We start from the raw sequence: 20,430 nt of genomic DNA, 5'->3' as shown, positions 1-20,430 counted from the left end.
ACGATGTTATGTAATTGATCAAAACTCTATCTATCGGCTTATTACGCATCTGCATGTTTTTGAAATTAGGGACTTGAAGAATGTGCCGCGTATGCAGTTGTGTAATTGAAACGCAGTTCGTAGCTAGCCAAGAGCTAGTGCAGGGAGTATCTCAGGAGGTATAGATGTATGTCTAATTTAAAGCTGGGCAGCACCTGAAGGGGAAACGTCTGCAAGTATGCGTTGACAGACATCGTTTCTGTAGTGGCTAATTAAGGACCACAGTTCCCGTCGTACCCTGTGCACTGGTGTGCGGAAGTGACGTCCTAAGTCTGCTGCGGTGCCGCCCGGCAGAGAGAAAGAAATCCCAAGTCATGGAGGAGTTAGGAATTGCCGTGGCTGAGAAAGTGCAGGTATGCCGGGTTATGTGCCGAAGCCATGTCAGCTCTCGAGTGCGTCGTTTAATGTGGGTCCTTTGTCTGAAGTTGGTCTCAGACAGGTTACTGGCTGTGACCTCTGGACATTCATGGTTACTCACTGATTGCTGGGTCTTTGAGGGCAAGCGGAATAAGTCTGCATAGATATAGAGGAACACTGGTTCTGCTACCGCCGATTTCTAGAAACAGATTTTACATTTGATTGTGTCTAAAAATGTCGCTTGACATTTTCCTAACTACTGCTGTACAGTGACATTAAAGACTATCGCTTTTATCCATCCTCATTAAAGTAACATTCTTTTTGAAACCGCGTTAGGGCGCAGTACCATAAACAACCCCCACAGAAGAAACAAGATTTTGCCATGCACTAGGTCTCGCATTTCTTATATTTAGAGTTATTGGTGTTCTAACGGTATTTTTTTTATTTATTTGTCAGTTGTGGTTGTTTGTGGTGTGTGGTGAAATTATATTAGTTGTAATAGAATGGTTTTTGTTTTAGTGGTGATTATGTGTTGTGTAGTTTATTTGTGTAGTAGAATTATGCGGTATGTTGAATAGATAGTGGTAACAGTTGTAGAGAAGAGGTTGATAGGAAGAATTAGTCGTATATGTAGTTTACGGAGGACGTTGTTATTGATCTGGGAAGACAGAATGATAAATATTGTGTGAGAAAGGAGTGCATAGGTAGTACTTGTTTTAAATAAGTATTTTTTTAAATCAGAAGATAGGTTAATGTGAGGATTAGTGTTTTTAGTGATAATTTGAATTGTGTGAAACTGTAAAGATGTGTAGTTAAGTATTTTATTGATGTGGTGGTATTGTATGGGATAGAGAAATAGATGTGTGGTAGAGCAGTAGAGCAAGATAAGGGTGTAAAGGAAAGGGGTATTTGGAGAAAAGGTGGAATGTGAGAGGTGTATTAGTGTATAGGTTGAGAAGATTTAGTAAGATAGTATATGTTAGTAGGTTGTATAGAAAGGAGATGGTTAATAGGATGAAGGAGTAATATCGTGTAGCGGTACATGTTGGTTAGCATGTAATTATGTATTTTCCCAAATAACTAAGTATAAGTAAAAAAAAAAAGTTCTACTTCTTCTCCTCCGAGCTCCTACAACAAACTAATCAAAAACGCTAAGGCAGAGTACTTTAGATACCAACTTGACCAGGCCGCTAACCTCCCCAAGAAACTCTTTGAACTTGTTAAACAGCAATCGGTGGTAGCTCCAAACCACTCTGATTCTGAAGGCAGCCCACCCTCCTGTGACGAACTGGCTGCTTTCTTCACAGAGAAAGCAAGTCTCATCAATATTGAACTCGCCTCTAAAAAGGCACTACTGCCATCTTCGGGGCCCGCACCACCTCCTGACCTCTCTGAGAAGCTCAGCCTGACCACCAAGAACAATGCATCATGGGGCACCTTCACTCCCCTCAGTGAAAAAGACATCAACAAGATTCTTCAGAGTATCAACCCTTCTAATCATTTCAGCGACCGTTGCCTCCTTCCATCTTCAAAGAAATCAAGAATTTCCTCATCCCCACCTGGACAAGGATTGTAAACGCTTCACTGTCACAGGGCTCAGTCCCAGAGTGCCTAAAAGCAGCTCAGGTATTACCCATACTAAAAAAAAAAACGAATGCTCATAGGGCTAACTTTAACAACTTCCGCCCTATATCCAACATCTCCACCCTAGCCAAGCTCCTAGAAAACTGCATCCAATCCCAACTCTGTGTGCACATAGAGAACTTCCAACTCTTAGACCAGCATCAATCTTGCTTTCGGAAGGGGCATGGCACTGAATCTGCTCTCATTCACGTCTTGGATGTGAAGTACGCAGAAGCTCCTCCATGGCTGCTTTCAAACTGGAAGCCAAAAGATTCCTAATGAACAAGTTCTTACCTTAAATGGGTTATGATCATCCGCTCGAAATCTCTGATCCTACAACCGTTAAAGCTTCATTTGATGCCACTCTTCTTTAGCTCATCGTTTATCCCCTCTTAGCCCAATATGTATTAGTTGTTGTATTTTTCTCCTTTGACCACTTTGTACTGTAATTATTCATGTTTATAATGCCTTTTTTTTAATGTCAATATTGCATTTATTACCTTCCTTCCATCCTTTTGTAAAGTACTCTGATGTCCTTCGGGATCTTGTTTGCGCTATATAAAACTTTATAAATAAATAAAGTTGGTATTATGGAGGAAAAGCTATACTTGGAAAAATCATATTTTCGAGTGAATTTACTACCAGTGTGTATATTAAAATTATTTTTTTTTAAATCCTGAAGTGTATTTTTTTTTTATAAAAGCTTTGCTGAATTGTGTATGTAATCTTTGGGGTTGTGTAAATTGTTTTGGTTTGGTTAAATTTGTGTGTTTTAAGGGTTCTTTGTGAAACTGAAAGTTCAGTTAAGGATATAACACTTTGGGGGTGATGTGTGTGTGTGTGAAACGCAAACCCAAAAGTATGACGAAAATAGCCTTGGTGGGCTATATAATAATTTCAGTGGCACGCCGATGGTGCTTTTGAGTTTGGCAAGAAAAGTGGCAGAAGCTACTGCATCTGTCCCCTTAGCATATAGCAATTACTGTGTGTAAAAAAAAAAAAAATTCTGCAAGTTTCCAAAGGCACATTTTCACCTATTAAGAAATATAAGTGAAACCCACTCCAATAAATCAGAGCACTTCCTACAAATAAGCATGCAGGTGCTTGCGTGTGTGGGTGAGAGGGTTTTCACAACTGAGTCCTAATTGTGGGAAGTGCTTTGATGCTGTTGAGTGGGATCCAGTTATATGTCCTAATAGGTGGAGATACACTTTGTAAACATTTCAAGGGTACAGAGTGTTCTAAAAATGGTTATTGCTTTATGCAATATAGTCTGCATTACCTTTAAGACCAAACTGGGGGAGTACATTTATCCATGATATACGTCTATAAGTGGAGCAGCCTGTTACACCTTGCTTGCCCTTTGGTACCCCTCGCTACTTCTTTTCGCAGGATTCCTGGCTGAGGGATTATAAAATAAGCACGGGTTTTAAAAAGTTGTTTGTAACTTCCCATTTCATTCTCTCCACGTAGCTTAAGCAATAATTGGAAGCCAAAAAGGCATATTTGAAAGTGCTCCACGACCTCCTCTTATAACAGACTTTGAGCGTACTCTTTTTAAGTAGTCTTAACATCTTCATTAGCGCTCCCGCTCCCCCTAAATTAAAACCCCTGTTCAGGACTCCCCTACTGGCCTGCTGAGTACTCCGAGCAGCATATGGATGTAAAGAACTCTATAACAAACAGGACATGTCAAATACTGTTGGGTAATGTACATCTCTTTAATTTGCAATGAAAGTGCACCCGCCACCATCTACACTTACAAAGCAACCCTTGAACGTGCACTTTATATTCGCACACAAACAATATAGCTTATGTATCCTAAAAATTGCACGCCGTATTTCTCTTAAAATAAAAAATTAACGTCGACCACTTCATAAACTTTACACTCCAGTCATTCCACCATTGGGGCCTCGTGCGTTGTATAACATTGCAGTGTGTGTCCTTCCGGAGGACTTACCTAATTAATATTAAATATATGTTCACTCGCTTCAGTACCATAATGGTACGTTGCACATCTATTTATATTAGGGTGTCTGACATAGTTGGGGGGACCATATTTTGAGCAGCAAAAACTGGAAAGGCATAAAAGTAAGACTATATGCCTATCCCTGTTTTTGTGTGGCCATGTAAAAATATGGGCCCATATGTATATGCTAGGTGTCTTGTAAATACATCTATATATAAATGCACACACACAAAACTGTGTTTACATAATATTAGCTATCGCAGTACCCTGTCTGACAGAAACAAATAACTTTCTTACAGTTGTTAAGAATTCGGATGCGCCTCTGAAAAGAAAGCAGAGCATACCTTTTAATCCTGCTTTGCAGAATGCCCTGACCTTTGTCCCAAATACCGGGACACGTATTTAAATTTAGGAAAAAATCGGGACACCCGGACAGTCCTCTGAAACCCTGTCCGGGGAAATCCGGGACGTCTGGTCACCCTATAATAGACTAAAACCTGAATTACTTTAAGACTGAGAGGCAACTGTGATTGCATGCCACTGCTTAACCATCACCTGCTCCTTTTCCTCTCTAAGCGGACTCCTTACGGCTACTCCTACTCTGTTATCTGTAATACATGGATAGTCGTCCACCCTTGCTTCCTTACCCTCTTCTTTGCCTGTCGTTCGTCCTCCTGCCTACCCTACCGCCCCAATTACCTCCATCATGACTTACTTGAAGCATATTTCTTCCTGTAGTCCTGCATTTCAGTAAGTCTTGTCTGGACCCTTCCTTCGGTGGTTTCCTAATAACACCGTGATCCGCTTTGATTTGTGAGGAATCGAGCGAATTGCAGTTTGGAATTCTGGCACCCTACCCTCATCCTTTAAGAAACTGACAGTTTGTAAGGCCTTTTATAATAATCTAGCACATTCTTTTTGTGGCGCCCTTAAGCGGCTGCCTACTACCTGTTATAGTATTAGCTATTTTTGTTGCTGTGTTTAATTTCTGAAATGGTGTAAAGGGAATCCTTTCTCGTTTCCTTATTTGCTTCTCTATTCCTATTACCTATTCTTGTATTTTTTCATTGTAATGCCGTAGTTTAACTGATAACATACCCCCAGTTTCCCTTTTCGAACACTTAAACCTTTTCCGGAACCGGTGAAGGCTTCTATTCTCTCAGTATGCATATATCCTAGTTGTTTATCTGCTTGTGCTTTGTGTCCGATTTTGATAAAGGGATTTTCCCAAAACTTTCCAACACATATAGCAGGCTACACCGATTGCCATCAAATTGACTTGCCGCTTTCATACCAAGGTGGCTTCGTTGCTAGAGTTTTTTGTTTCCAGTACTAATGGTTTGGTCGTGATCTTTTTCACACTGCATATTCATAGAAAACAATTTTCATTCCTAGTGTAAAGCTGTTCTCTTTGAACATAATTCTCTTAATGGGGTTCGTACTGCATTCTATGTCGCAACTGTCAAAGTTGTCTTTTGTTGGCTGTATTCTGTGCCTACCCATTGTGTAATTTATTCACGTCTTCCGTTCTTTACCTGAATGGTGCTTGTCACTAAACCCCCAAAATAATTACAGTGGCACTATTTATTTTTGCACTCCTCCTCAGCATCATCACTGTTAAAGCCTCCTGCGTGGCTAGACCTGATCTAGGACTGGTAGTGTTCTTTAAAAACATTGGTTACTCGTTTCAAAGGGATTTTTCTCGTTCAAACGAGGAATCACTTTAAAAAATCGTGTCATTGTAGGAATATATTAACCATGCATAGAACCCACTTGCAATAGAGTTAGTCACACGTGGCTTGGTATAAGAATTTTAGTAGTCTGAGGCATGTAATATTGCCTCAGGTGACCTTTGAGACAATTCACCAGGATCAGACCTGTTTGGAATTTGTCACTGCAAAAAAAGCCCGGAATACAACGATAACCTGGAGGTAAAAAAGTGTCTGATAATACAGATTTTCATGTGTTAATCCCCCTTCTTAAAGGGCATATGGTATCACTTGTAAGATGATCATTGTAATATTGCCTCCAGGAGTTATTGTTACCAACACCAAAGGGTACAGTAATACTGCATTACAATTACCATGGTGAATGTAAAGTGGGCTTATGTGTTGGCATAATGACATAAAAGCAAAACGAAAACAAATTCTGGATGAAAATAGTGCTTTCTTGGAATGTTGTGACTAGGGTGAATACCTCTTCTAGTTCTAGAACGTTTCCCTCACTGACAGGAAGCCTCTGCAAAATAATTGTCTGTCTTCCCAGGGAATATTCGGTTAACTGGATACTATTGGTCCCCTGTCCTTGGTGTGATAGATTCTTGACCCTATCTTTATTGTTCTCGTATCCCCCTCTCTACACCTAGGACACTATCTTCTTTGTGAGACTGGTGCTCTCCAAAATGCTGGAATATCTTTATCAGTGTCACTTGAATCCTCTTGGGGAGTGCTAACTATGCTCTTACTGCAAGGAAGAGCCTCCTTTAGAAAAGCTAGTTACGGCCATTGGCTTCCTAGGCAGTGATAAACATTGAGACCTGTCTGAGTGATTGGTCTCTTTCTTCAGTCAGAAGGAACTTGTTAAGCGTCACATGCCATTGACGTCGTTGTGCCAGGGATGCAATGAACCTCTTCCACCAGTAACAGGAGCCCTCAGTCTGGGAGTTGTCTTAGAGTTCTTCACTTAGAGTGCGTTCTTTGAGTGTTTGCCTCTGTGTCGATGATGTCACCGTTCTCCAAACAGTGAATGTTGTGCACAGTTTTCAACAAAATGCATCTGAGCTGTTTTTCGATAGTACATATAATTAAAATTAATGTCATCGTCTGATACTTGTAATGAGCCAAAGTCTAATTTTCTCCATCTACCTACCTCATCTTTGAAACAATGCCTCTGTCTAGTGATGGTGCGACTGTTCTCTTGCAGTGTATTTTTGCCACTGCTAATGCTTTATCCAAGCCTCCTTTAAAGTTGGTCGAACGCTTACCAGGTTACTGCATCACTACTCCTATTTAAAACCATCTCGCAAAATAGGTGTTTTTGTATGTACCCCATTATTAGGGTTGATGCGTACAGATATTGTAATAGTGAGGAATAGAATGTGATATCTGCCAGAGAAATACGACTCCTAAATATATGATAAGAAAATATGACGGGTGAATAAGAAGCTTATGACATGGTTTTTAATATTTCAATTGAACTTTTTGAATATAGTTCGAGTTTCTGTAAATTGAATAGAATGTGATTTGCACTTGTAGACTGACAGTTTTTTTCTTTTTTGAAAAACTTTTCGTAAGTATATTGAGTCTCCTAAAGGTATCTTAGAGTCACCAGTAAATGGAGTAGGATTGGGAAGTGTATGTGATTATAGTTACCATAGTGAGAATTATTGGTCATTTCTGTAGTACGTCTTGATTGCAGCAATGCCTTTCAAAAGAACTGCAGGGTGATACGGGTGGTGCATGCATGGAAGCTAATTGTAGATCATGCACATGGCTGAAAGTATGGGCATTAACTTCTTCCATTAAATAAGTATATGCTTATAAAGGAAAACAAATTGTCTTGTGGGTAAGATGCGTTAAAATGTCTTTTATTATAATCCATTTGTTTCACACCAATTTGCCAGTCAAAGAAGTGAGGTGGTCGTGCTATTTGCCCTAAATGCTACCCATGTACTTGATCCGCTGCATTGCACTATTGCAGACTAAGTCATAGGCCAGATATCGATGGGTTACCTCTATTCTGCAGATACTTTACCGTCCATGACAAATGTTTGCATTGCATTTTTTTTTTTTTACAGGATGAAACTCCTATTTTATCTGTATCAAGACCCCAGACTGGACTCTCATTCCTGGGCCCAGAGCCCGAAGATTTGGAGGACCTGTACAGTCGCTATAAGGTGGGGTGAACTTTGATATGTCCTTCTCCTGATTTGGTTTTTAATTTTTTTATACTTATCAACACTGCCAATGTACTGAGCCAAATCTGCCTTTTATTCTTTAAGCCTTTCTCCATCTATCCATCCCATCTTTGAGTTAGTGTTTCTTTCTAACTTTACTGCGACTGTTCTTTAAGTGATATCTTCACCACTGCCAGCGCTTTTAGGTCTGACGTTAGCCAAGACCTTTTGATATCTATCTGTCTCTCTATCCAGATAATCCCCAAGTTAATGTTCCTTTATTTACAACAAAATTGTTCCATCAGCGCGTTTCAACCTCGCAGGGTCGTTTTCACAGTAGGCAAGTCTATTGTTATATACTACTCCCACAGCAGCTAATTAGGAAGCATTGTAGGAGTTGGAGTTTCACCATACTTATTTGCAAGCAAACAAAGGGAGATGGTCCCTTTTGTCAACATAACATATTTTTTTTTTGTCTGCATATTTTTTTACTTTGTGTTGTGCTCCTTCACACAGACAGTAACCTGTTTAGTAGATGATTAAAAGTATTTTTACAATTGTGTAACTCAAATATATAACGCCATTGTACATTAATTGCAAAATTACATCAAGGTTATAACTAGTATTAAACCATAATTATTGTTTAAGAGCTTAGTCTCTTTAAAAAATAAATTGTTCAATTACATTTTTTTATAGCTTTATTTTAGGTCTAGTACCATCTTTGTTTTTAGATCATAGTTTGTTTTTAGATCATAGTTTGTATATCTATTGCAGTTTCTTGATTTGCTGCACTTCAAACTAACACTGCAATGGGCATCATTGTATGTTCATATTAATTCATGACATGTTCATCGATATAATTTCAATGGTTTCTTGATATAGATGTACATATAATCCCTCATCGTTATTCAGACCTTTCGGTGTCCTGGTTTTAAGTCTGCCAATATAAAGCAATTTCAATTGTCTTAATCTTTAGGTTCTGTTACCTCCATGTTTGTTGTTAGGAATCCTATCCAATCCAAAGAATCGCATTGTTTTTCCAGTTACTGTTCCGGAATAGGCAATATGTTTTGCTGTTGCTTAATTTACATCTTTGTTTTTGGCCACTTTTATGTGTTCTAATATGCTGTTCTTCTGCATGCATAATGTGCTTCCTATATATTGTAGCCCACAGACGCATTGTATGATGTAAACTTCGAGTTTTGTGATTTAGGTAATTTTGTGCAAAATCTTGAATCATTTTCCGTATTTATCTGTGATATTAATCCCTCTTTTGCATTTTGTAAAGCCATTGTATCGTTCTTCTAACCAATTCTTTTTGAGTTTGTCTTGAAAATGACTTTGCACCAACTGGTCTTTTTAGGATTTGGTTTTCCTGTAGGTTACTAAAGAAGGTGGTCCTAAACATGTGCCCATGTCTGGATCCTTGAATATTGACTGCCAGTGTTTTTGGATTATATAGGTGATTTTCTATTCTATAAGTCATTATAAATCTTGGTGCTTTGTGTTCCTGATGTTTGGGTACTAATGCTTTTTTTTCTCTTCGAATAATCAATGTCCCTGCACAAGATTTATTTCTGACTTTTTTTTGCAGATTTTTGCAGATCTTAGTTTCTATCCTCTGTTTCTCAATCTGTATACTGTCTCAGAAAACTTTGCTTCTGCAGCCTCATCTTTGGAACAGTTCCTTCGCATTCTGATCAGTTCACCATATGGGATACTTTTGATCAGAGGTGTCTGCTGGAAGCTCGTTCCATGAAGTATGCTGTTAGTTGATGTCTCTTTTCTATATAATGGTGAATGGATTTTTCCATATAGACCTGCATCTCCAAAAAGCTATTTCCAGTGCTGCTGGTTGAATAGGTAAATGATAGTCCGAAACTGTTTTGATTCAACTTTTCAAAGTACTTAACGTCTCTGTAACTATAGACACCAGGATTGGTATTTATTGCAACTTAAATAGGCAAAAATACATGCATGTAAACCTTCAAAATCAGCCTCTGCAAACATAAAATTAGGAACAAGAAACCAATCTCATAAAAGAACAAATCCAAATATCGAAAATGTGTTCGACCTCATGGATAATCTTGATGAGGAAGACCTGACAGAAAAATAAATCATACAGGAACTTTCTATAGAACCAAGCAAACATTATTTCAGTAAACTAAAACATAAATCCAAATATTGTCCTTCACTGTCCTCAAGAAGTAAATTTGATCTTTTTTCTGAAGCTATTACAACAGATCTAGAGAAAATGACAAAGATATGACATTGTGGTAAAACAGAAAAACCTCATACTAAAATAACGAACCGCATTGACAAATTTGATGGAAAATGATTGCTTAATAATCCAACCGGCCCGAAGGGGACCAGTATAGTTTTACTTACCAAAAGTGACTATATGGAAGAAGCCTACAGAAAAATAAGCAACACAACCAACAACACACAACTAAACTCTAATCGTATAAATCGAATGACTATGGATTTGAACATAAACTTAAAGAATGGCACGATTTAACTCTAATCAATGACGACGAATATCGTTTCATGTTAAATGATCAACCTACTATTCCAACAATATACTTTTTACCCCAAATTCACAAAACACTTGCAATGCCCATGGCAGACCTATTGTTTCCTCTTGTGACTCTATATGAAAATGTCAATCTATGTAGCTCAATACCTGGCACCAATAGTCTACAGCTTAAGCTCTTATATGAGAGAGATGGGAGATTTCTTATGCATACTGGCTGAGACCAATTGGAATTAAAATTTCTTAATGGTAACCATATACGTGGTGTCTCTTACCACCACAATTAGACATGAAATAGGGCTGCAGGCTTGCACCTATTTTTTTGAAGCAAAGGAAAATCACAGAATTGCAACACTCAAGGATGCTATTGACAATGATTGAAATGTGTCTAATGTTTTCCTGTTTAACCACTAGTTTTATCAACAGTAATGCGGAACTGCCATGGGCAAATCTTTTTCACCAAATTATGTTAATATTGTAATGGGCTGGTTGGAATAGGAAATTGCTTGGGGAACAGAAAATCAAGAGGAACTCAATAAGATAGTACTATGGGTCAGATACATAGACCATTTATTTTTAATTTGGGATGGGAACAATAACTAATTCATGAAGTACTTTGTAAAGTTGAATCAGAACAGTTTAATACTATCATTTGCCTATTCAAACAGCAGCATTGGAATAAACGTTTTGGATGTACAGGTCTATTTTGAAAAAGGTGACATCCATTCAATATGATATAGAAAAGAGACATCAACTAACAGCATACTTCATGGAACGAGCTTCACACCGACATCACTGATCAAAAACATCTTGCGGGGAGAACTAATCAGAATGCAAATGAACTGTTCCAAAGATGAGGGCTCAGCAGAGTTTTCTGATACAGTGTACTGATTGAGGAAAAGGACACAAACTAAGATATCTGCAAAAATGTGTAAAAAAAAGTCAGAAATGAATCTTGTGCAAAGACATTGATTACTCAGAGAAAAACAAGCAGTAGTACCCACACAACAAGAATAAGAAGCAACAAGATTAATGACATACACTAAAGAAAATAAGAGAATTACCAATATAATCCCAAAACACTGCCACATGATATCAAAGGAGCCAGACATATTCACATGTTTAGGACCATGTCCTTCATTAATCTAAAGGAAAACCAATCCTTAAAAGACCAGCTGTTGCAAAGCCATTTTCAAGACCAACCCAAAAAGACACAATGGCTTAACAAAATGCAATAGTTTGGATATGTATATGATTCCTCAGACCGAACGCAGGGGTAAATGAACCCAAAGATTAAGACAGTTGGAATCGCGTCATATTATCAGACTCAAAACGAAGACACCTAGAGGTCTGAATAACGATGAGGAATTATTATATGTACATCTATAACAAGAAACTATTGAAATGATATCTATGAACATGTTATGAATCAATATGAACATGCAATGCTGTCCATTGCAGTGTTAGTTTGAAGTGCAACAAATCATAAAACTGAAATTGGTATACCAATTATGAACTAAAAACAAAGCTGGTTCTAGACCTAAAAAAAGGCAATAAAAAATTGTAATTGAACGATTTTTTTCTTCGAGATTAAGCTCTTAACAATAATCATGGTAAGATATTGGATATAACCAGGTTGTAATTTTTGCAATTTTTGTAAAATGCTTGTATATCTTTTTGAGTGACACAATCGTAAAAATAACATTATTCATGTACTAAACATGTTACTATCTGTGTGAAGGAACTCGGCAGTATGTAAAACCATATGCTGACAAGAAATGTAAAACATGTTGACGTGACCAAAAGCACTACCGCCGTTTTTGTTTGCTTGTAAATAAGTATGGTGAAACTCCAACTCCCACAATGCTTCTCAGTTAGCTGCTGTGGAAGTAGTATATAAACCTTTTTAGAGAGCAGACTCGCCTACTGTGAAAAAGACCCTGTGAGGTTAAAATGCACTGGTGTAGCTTTTTTTTTCTTTTCTAAATAAAGCAACATTAACTTGGAGATTATAGAGTGCAGAGTATTTTTGTCAAATTATTTTTTTATATATGTTTATTAATTTTTTTGTTGCAAGGGACATTATTTTTGTTTTGCCTTCAGTTTCTTGTATTTCCAGAGATTCTGCTGTTGGAGAAAGCAGTCTAGATGGTGTTCTCAGGCTTTTACAAAGAATAATCTTTGTTTGTTACAGAAATTGCAACAGGAGCTAGAGTTTCTGGAGGTGCAGGAGGAGTACATCAAGGATGAGCAAAAAAACCTGAAGAAGGAATTCCTCCATGCTCAGGAAGAGGTGAAGCGGATCCAGAGTATCCCCCTGGTCATTGGCCAGTTCCTTGAGGCTGTGGATCAGAACACTGCTATTGTCGGGTCCACTACAGGTAATCAACTGCTTCTGGTATTAGTTGGTTTTGTTTGGCTTAATACGTAATGTGTTTAGTCAAATCTTACTTGCATCCTGATCTCTTCTTTCAGGTTCCAACTACTACGTGAGGATTCTTAGCACAATTGACCGGGAGCTCCTGAAGCCCAATGCCTCAGTTGCTCTTCACAAACACAGCAATGCCCTTGTGGACGTGCTGCCTCCTGAGGCTGACAGCAGCATTATGATGCTTAGTTCAGGTAAGGGTCTAATGTTTTGCATTCGAGACCTCTTGTGACTTATCTTGCTTTGACATTAGTGCTTTAATAGTATTTCTCCAAGCCTCTCTCCCTGGACGGCTGTGGGTGTCCTGTTGTATACTGCTATCCCATGCAGAGTTTATTGGATCCTTTATCTGAAGAGGAGTGTTTGATCTGGATTGACCTCTTCATAGACTAACTTTCAGTTGGACATATATTTACCATTCCCGTTTTATTCTGATTTTCCAACTGCGGTCTGGCCACAGATTAGAATGAGGGTTTTTTCATTTAATTTCTTATTCATTTAACCATATCTATTTGGTGGGATTTTGTACCTATTTAATGTTGTTTATTTTTTCAATGCAATATAAGAGGAGCTGCTACTGTCTTTGTCTGGAGTACAAAAAGTAAAAATCTTGACTAAGCACTGACCTGAAGGTGGAAGGGGCTGAAAGGAAAGACTGACACGCAAGATTTTTAGAAATGTCTCATGGATTTATACTACTTTTTCTATAATGGATTATCCCATGGCAGCTGGTTCCATATAAATACAAATAGAACATTAATGCAGCAATCCATTACAAAAACTCTGTGTAGAGTTGGTGAACAGAGAATTTATTTTGGTGGCATTTTTAATTAGAATATGATTGATCATAGAAGAATGGAATGCATTTGATTTATTGTTGAGTATAAATGTAAAGATGAAATGGCTTTGTTGCTGATGTTTTTGAAAGGCTTTGGTACAAAACTGTTTTGCGTTTGCTATGAAATAGAACCTTTTGTGCTCTTTGTTTCCACTTGACAACAGCTGTGTTCAGCCAGTCCTTAGATTATGACCAGGGTTGTGGAAGTTGCATAGATGATGAAACTTTGCTTTGCTTTGTTCTATGCGACTGAGAACCCGGGGGGGGGCAGCATATTGCGAGAGAAAGAGCTGATTTTCCATTTTAGAGCATCCGATTATAGGAATCTGATATTAAAGTGGCAGTGCATGTTTCAACAGAGCCTATTTCAATTGGTGAATAAACGGACTGGCACAAATCCTTAGAGCAGTATGCCCAATGCAAGTTGATTATGTTAAAAAAGAAGAAGCATAAGTAGTATGGCTCCAACAATGGGAACCACTGTTGATTAAATTGTGACTTTTGACACATTTTATCAGGAGCTTTGAAGGTCAGAAAACCCTACACAGATGGTGAAGTAATTTATGCACATGGAGATTAAAATCTCCTAAAAAATTAATAGATGTTGGGCTCAGTCCATCCACATTACTGTTCAGCTTGTCATATTGGTGTGGGAACAGAGCTTGTGTCTTATTCCTAAAGGGGATCTGATCTGACGAATCCAGTAGCTGAAATTAAATGCAAAGCAAAGTAGTCGCTTTGCCTGAGAGCTCTGATGCCAGAGCACGCCATTAAACTGAATTTGAACTGTTCTTGATTACCTCACCCAGTTCATTTCCCTGGTTCTTGATTTTCATGCACATGCTCTAACATGTTCTGGGAGTCTTCTGCAAATGTAGCCTGTTAGTGTTTTAAAAAACATATATTTATTTGCTCTCAGATCAAAAACCAGACGTTCTGTATTCGGATATTGGAGGAATGGACATTCAGAAGCAGGAAGTTAGGGAGGCAGTTGAGCTGCCACTGACACACTTTGAGCTGTATAAACAGGTATGTGCGGTGTCTGCTGATGAGTGTTTCATGCGCTCATTGGTCATTGAGGTACTAACCTGTGTCTTTTTAATGCTGTCCAAATTCTTAAACATGGTAGTAGATGCCCTTTATGTTACAAATTACAATGCAGCAAGTGCTGCGTAGATGATTTAGCTGACAATGTTGTTTTTTGATGGCCAGCATAACTTTATTATTCTGCATATGTTTGAGAATCTATCTTTCCCACACTGAGCAAAGAATATTTGTATCCTTCACATGCATTAACATTTTGTATTGCTATTATTCAGGGCTCATGTATCGAAACATTTGTGTGATAAAATTATTAACATTCAAAAAGTGTTTTTCTACATAGTCTCAATAGAGCCTGTTACACTCATAGTTCTTTCATAATGGTTACATTCCACTCTTTCAGCCGAAATGATAAAATATGTTTGTGGGTGTACTACCTTTAAATTGTGGTTTAGCACATTAGAGATTTTAGATCGCAGATATGTAGGGTCTTTTTTAGGTCTTACTTAGACAGCTCATGAGCTGTCTCTGAGACATTTTGTTCTCTATTAGTGGTCTTGGAGCTCACCCATTACTTATCATTGGTTCACTTCACTCTCATTTACTTGGTGTTTATTGGTCAGATGCACTCTTTGCATGGTCCCTCCTTTTCCGTGGGTTTGTCACTTGTCCGGAGTATGAACGCATTGATTGTGTCCCTCTACTGCTTTGTTTATGAGCTTCACTTTTCTTTCTGTTTCAGCACTCCATCAGGGCGCGGTTATTTAGCTGGCTCAGTCATGTTGTGTTTTTCTCCCCCCTCGGTGCCCCACCTGATTCCCTCCATCTTCATTGTTGCTTGCCCCTACGGCCCTTCCTTCGTCTGTGTCCTCTTTATCGTTTTACCCACCCACATGCCGCCTTTGTAATGCGACCTCACACTATGCTGCTAGCAGCAGATGGCAGCCCCTGGTTTAGACCCCCACTTTGGGCAGGAAAACTGGCAAGGAAAATCTAGCAAGAATGGGAGGTGTGCCTACCTCTACCAACTCCACCCCTAAGGTGCAGGAGACGAGGCGAACCACATCTTGAAGATGGTGGGACTCCTCCAACCAGGGCTAGGACTATGCCCTCTCCCAAACGAGGGTGGCATAATTGAGGGTGTAGACACCCCAGGTAAGTTGCCCATTGGCCCTACCGGTCACTCCCTTAAAACACTCCTAATTCTAGCTTTTAGGTGGCTCCCCCAGACCCTGAAACTAGGGCTTGCTGACTTAAGAAGGACGAAGAAGACACTGTGCAGAGAGAACTGACGACGCCCACTGCCTTGGCCCCAGCCCTATGGCCTGTCTGCAGCTTCCAAGACCCTGCAAAGAGAGCGACGCCTCTCCTGCAACGAGCGACCGCCACAACCCCGGGAGGACTGCCTGCCTTTGAAAAAGATCAGAATTCCATAGGACAGCAGCTCTGTCCACAAGAAACCAACACAAAGGACTCTGTTGCCCTCCAGATCCGCGATCCCTGACCACTTCACCTGACGCCTCCAAACTGTGTCCAGCTGGCCCACAGATCCTGAGTCCAAGTCCAGCATTGGCGGACCCGTCCTGGACTCCACGACTATGCCTGCCGTCTGAATCCAAATGCTCCCCCTGACTGCAACCGGCTCCCGTTAGAGAAACCTGACTTATCCAGTATTAGGGGTGTCTTTCATAGATTCACATGCCTGAATCATTCCCAGTCGTCGAGACGGGAGCCTCCGGTACATAGAAAAGTAATGTCCTATAGACATACATAGCGAAAACTAGGCCTAAGGGCCTCCCCTTAGTAGCCTATCCTTGTCCTTATGTAAAAAGGACCAAACTCTTAGAGCCAGCCAATCAGCTATCACCTCCCTCTAGAACCTTCCTGACAGGAGCCTCAGTCCCTCAGATTTTCTACCGCACGTTGTGCTAGGGAGTCTCCAGCCTGAGTTCTCCTCAGGATCTCTTTAAAACCAACTTGTTCACTTTTGAAAGTGAGTTCTTCCTTCAAAAACTTGAACAGGATTACCTCAAGCCACTTATCACTGCAGTGAGTGATTTATTTCTTCAAAATTCTGGCATGTCTGAATCCCAGAAGAAAGCCCTTTTCAGGGCCTGCTCTTCATGTGGGAAGAAAAGGCTACATGTGGATGACAAGCATGACCTCTGCCTATATTGCCTTTATCCTGACCACATACCTAAAGACTGTAAGATATGTAGGTCTTTCCCTCACAAGACCTTGAGGAACAGAGAGGGTCGCCTGCTCATCTGGCTGGACAGGCTTAAGGAGAGGGAGAGTGTGGTATCCTCAGAGGGAAGCTTTTCAAGGACCTCTGAAGTCTCCCTGAAGAGGCCAAGAGTGGCGTCTCCTGGCCCCTCAGACACTCCTCCTATGAAGGCACAAAAGAAGTCTTCAGAGGCAAGATCGACAAAATCTTCAGTGTCTGAAAAGGATTCTCAGGCTTTTAAGAAGCCTACCCAGTCGTCCAGCAAACTTGCGACATCCTCCTCAGCACAAAAAAGAGTTGGGGCGCCAGTTTATGTCTCCACAGCGACGACAACTGTGTCAACGACGACAGCGTCGTCGGTCTTCTCGTCGACGACGACCACTCCATCGTCGTCAGCAGGTAAACCTATTCCATCTAGAATACTGCTAAAGCCGTCGTCGACGTCCAAAAGCTCGTCGACGACGAACATTGCCCCGTCGACGACGACCTTATCGATGAAGAGCCCCCCCGTCGACAGGAGTGTTGAAGACGACAACGAGGAATGAATCGTCGACGAGCGCATCGTCGACGAAAGCATCATCGACAAAGAAAATATCGTTTACGGGGGCACCGTCGACTAAGGTCATGCCGTCGACGAGGGTATCGTCGACGGAGGAATCGTCGACGACCTTGGTCATTACTGAGCCATGGAAGAAATCCAAGCAGATAGAGACGTCGTCTATGACCCTACCACCGTCGACAACACCAAGGACGACGGCAGGGGATCCTGCAAAAGATTCTGTGTCTGGCAAACTGACCAAGAAGCAGATTACACCAGAAACAACGTCACCAAGTAAGGTGCAAACTCATTTGCCTACGGAGATTCTCCAGAGTGAGGAATCTGAAGAAGAACTCCTGGATCAGGCTACTTCCCCTTCAGAACTTCACGTGAAATGTCAGAGCACGGACGAAGAACAGGAGGAGATGAGCCACCAGGAACACTCTTTCCGAGCTCAGGTTCGCACGGAGGTCACCCCGATGGTATGCCTTCCCGTTTCAATTGTAAATGACCTTAAATACCTTATCGAGGACTACAAACAGCGTTTCCCGGAATCACCGGCAATTGAGACAGGGGGCCCGACGCCTACTACAAATACACCAGCGGCAGCCCCAAAACAGACACGGCCAACTACTCAGGTCCGCCATGAGAAAGTGCCACCTCAGGTGATAGAATCATCAGATGAGGAGGCTGAAGAAATGGAAGAGGGGGAAGTCCAAGAAGACCACACGGATCACGATGAGGAGGAAGAGTATGTGGCATCTTCCCCAGCTTCACCCCAACCGCGCCAAGCAGATTCACCGCCAGTGGACATTGGCGGTTTCCATAGAATAGTGGAAAGAGCAGCGAAGCGATTTCATATGGTGATGGAATCGACAGACAGAGTGCTTCTTACATGACTTCAAGGAGCAAACAAAGAAGACAACGAAGTCGATCCCAATAATAGACTTTCTCTGGGACCAGGGAAAGAAACTGATGCTGACACCGGCCTCTGTACCTGCGGTTGTTCCACGCCTGGATAAAAAATACAAGGCTCCAACCACGGCGCCAGCTTGCCTTAATGGGCACCCAAAACCGGATTCGGTCGTAACCCAGGCGGCCCAAAAGAATTCTCGCAACCCTTCCTCTCCTCTCAGCCCCACCGGACAGGGAAGGCAGGAAGTTGGACACAATCGGTAAAAGGTTTACTACGACATCGGCCATGACCATCAAGGTGGCCAACTCCATAGCCCTGTTAGGGCGTTATAACCGCCAGCTTTGGGAAGATATAGCCCCATATATAGCGGAACTGCCAGACACAGTTCAGGAGGAGGTCAAGGCACTGCTTACGGAGGGCCAAACCTCGGCAGCTGAGATCATTGATTGTGCCATAAATGTGGCCATGACGGGCTTTCGACAACTAGCTGGGGCAGCAGTCCTGCGCCGTCAGGGATGGCTTAAGGCAACATCATTCAGGCAAGAGGTGCAGACGAAGGTGCTGGACATGCCCTTCGACGGCTAACACCTTTTCGGGGACAAGATTGACGAGGCGCTCCAAGCGATCAAGAAAGACACTGATACTGCTAGAGCACTTGGTACTTTGCAGGCAAGGAATCAGTCCTTTCGAGGCAACAAATCCAGGGGCCAGTCCTCCTACAGGGGATCCTATCAAAATAGGTCCTCGTATTCCTACCAGAATAAATCCCAGTACCAACAGAAGCAGCAACAAGGTCGTCAGACTTCTTATGGGAGATCAAACTTCAGGGGCAAAAACCAGAAGAGGGGCACTGGCGGACGCCAGTGACCAATTACTCCAGCCAGTCCAGCAACTATATCCCTCATTAAAGATTGGAGGAAAATTGACCCATTTCCTAGAAAATTGGCATCTCATCACCACAGATCGCTGGGTACTCCAATTAATAAGATTCGGCCATTCCCTGGAATTCACCACCATCCCACCTGCAACCCCTCCCCGCAGGCTTCCGCACAAACATCTACGACTGCTGCTCCAAGAAATATCTGCGATGTTGAAGAAAGGAGCGATCGAGCGAGTTCCATCGTCTCAAAGAGGGAAAGGATTCTATTCCCGCTTCTTTCTTGTACACAAGAAGGAGAAAAAGTGGAGGCCCATACTAGACCTCAGGGCACTCAACTCTTTCCTGAAGAGTCAGTCGTTCAGGATGGTGACGATCCAAGAAATACTAGGCATTCTAGAAAAAAGATTTTATGACCTCTTTGAATCTCCAGGATGCCTACTACCACATCCCGATACTCAAGGGGCACAGAAAATTCCTGAGATTCGAGGTGGCAGAACAGCACTACCAATTCAAAGTCCTACCGTTTGGCCTCAAATCCGCACCGCGGATTTTCACCAAGTGCCTTTCACCTGTGGCAGCTTTCCTGCGTCAAATGGGTCACCAAGTCTTCCCCTACCTCGACGACTGGCTGGTAAAGGCACCTTCAGCTGCAGGCACGACCGAATCCTCCAACACCTGCACCGATCTTTTTCAACAACTAGGATTAACTCTCAATCACGAGAAATCCTGCATGTCCCCAACAAGAAACATCACCTTCCTCGGGGCGACCTTGAACACTGAATGCGCAAGGGCATTTCCTTCAAAGGAAAGGAAAAACAAAATAATATCTCTGGCCACGGCTGTGGCATCAAAGAAGTCCCTAAGAGTTCGAACCTACAAATCACTACTAGGAATGATGTCTTCTTGTATACTCCTCATCCCTCACTGCAGACTCAGGATGCGTCCATTGCAAGAAGCCCTCACGAACCAATGGACACAGAGTACCAGTTCTTTCGAATACATTGTGAAGATAACACCGCAAATATCCAAGAGCCTGGAATGGTGGAGAAATCACAAGAATTTGTCTATAGGACTGCCATTCCTACTTCCAGCAGCACCTCTGGTGATCACCACCGATGCATCCCTGGAAGGCTGGGGAGCCGTCCT

The 20,430-nt window shown here is 41.3% G+C and overlaps 1 protein-coding gene across 1 annotated transcript in view; it reads left to right on the top strand.

The window, feature by feature from the left end:
• The first annotated feature begins 242 nt into the window (after positions 1 to 242).
• PSMC4 (proteasome 26S subunit, ATPase 4) overlaps positions 243 to 20,430 on the top strand; it is a 94,852-nt gene continuing 74,664 nt past the window's right edge. The window contains exons 1-5 of the mRNA XM_085616044.1: positions 243 to 392; positions 7,785 to 7,883; positions 12,611 to 12,797; positions 12,892 to 13,038; positions 14,602 to 14,711. Coding sequence (XP_085472170.1) covers positions 354 to 392; positions 7,785 to 7,883; positions 12,611 to 12,797; positions 12,892 to 13,038; positions 14,602 to 14,711 — 582 coding nt within the window. The 5' untranslated portion in view covers positions 243 to 353. The remainder of the gene's footprint in view (positions 393 to 7,784; positions 7,884 to 12,610; positions 12,798 to 12,891; positions 13,039 to 14,601; positions 14,712 to 20,430) is intronic.

The sequence above is a fragment of the Triturus cristatus genome, chromosome 7 (assembly GCF_964204655.1).
Source record: "Triturus cristatus chromosome 7, aTriCri1.1, whole genome shotgun sequence".
In the NCBI taxonomy this organism is placed as follows: Eukaryota; Metazoa; Chordata; class Amphibia; order Caudata; family Salamandridae; genus Triturus; species Triturus cristatus.
This window is presented reverse-complemented; position numbering and strand designations above follow the sequence as displayed.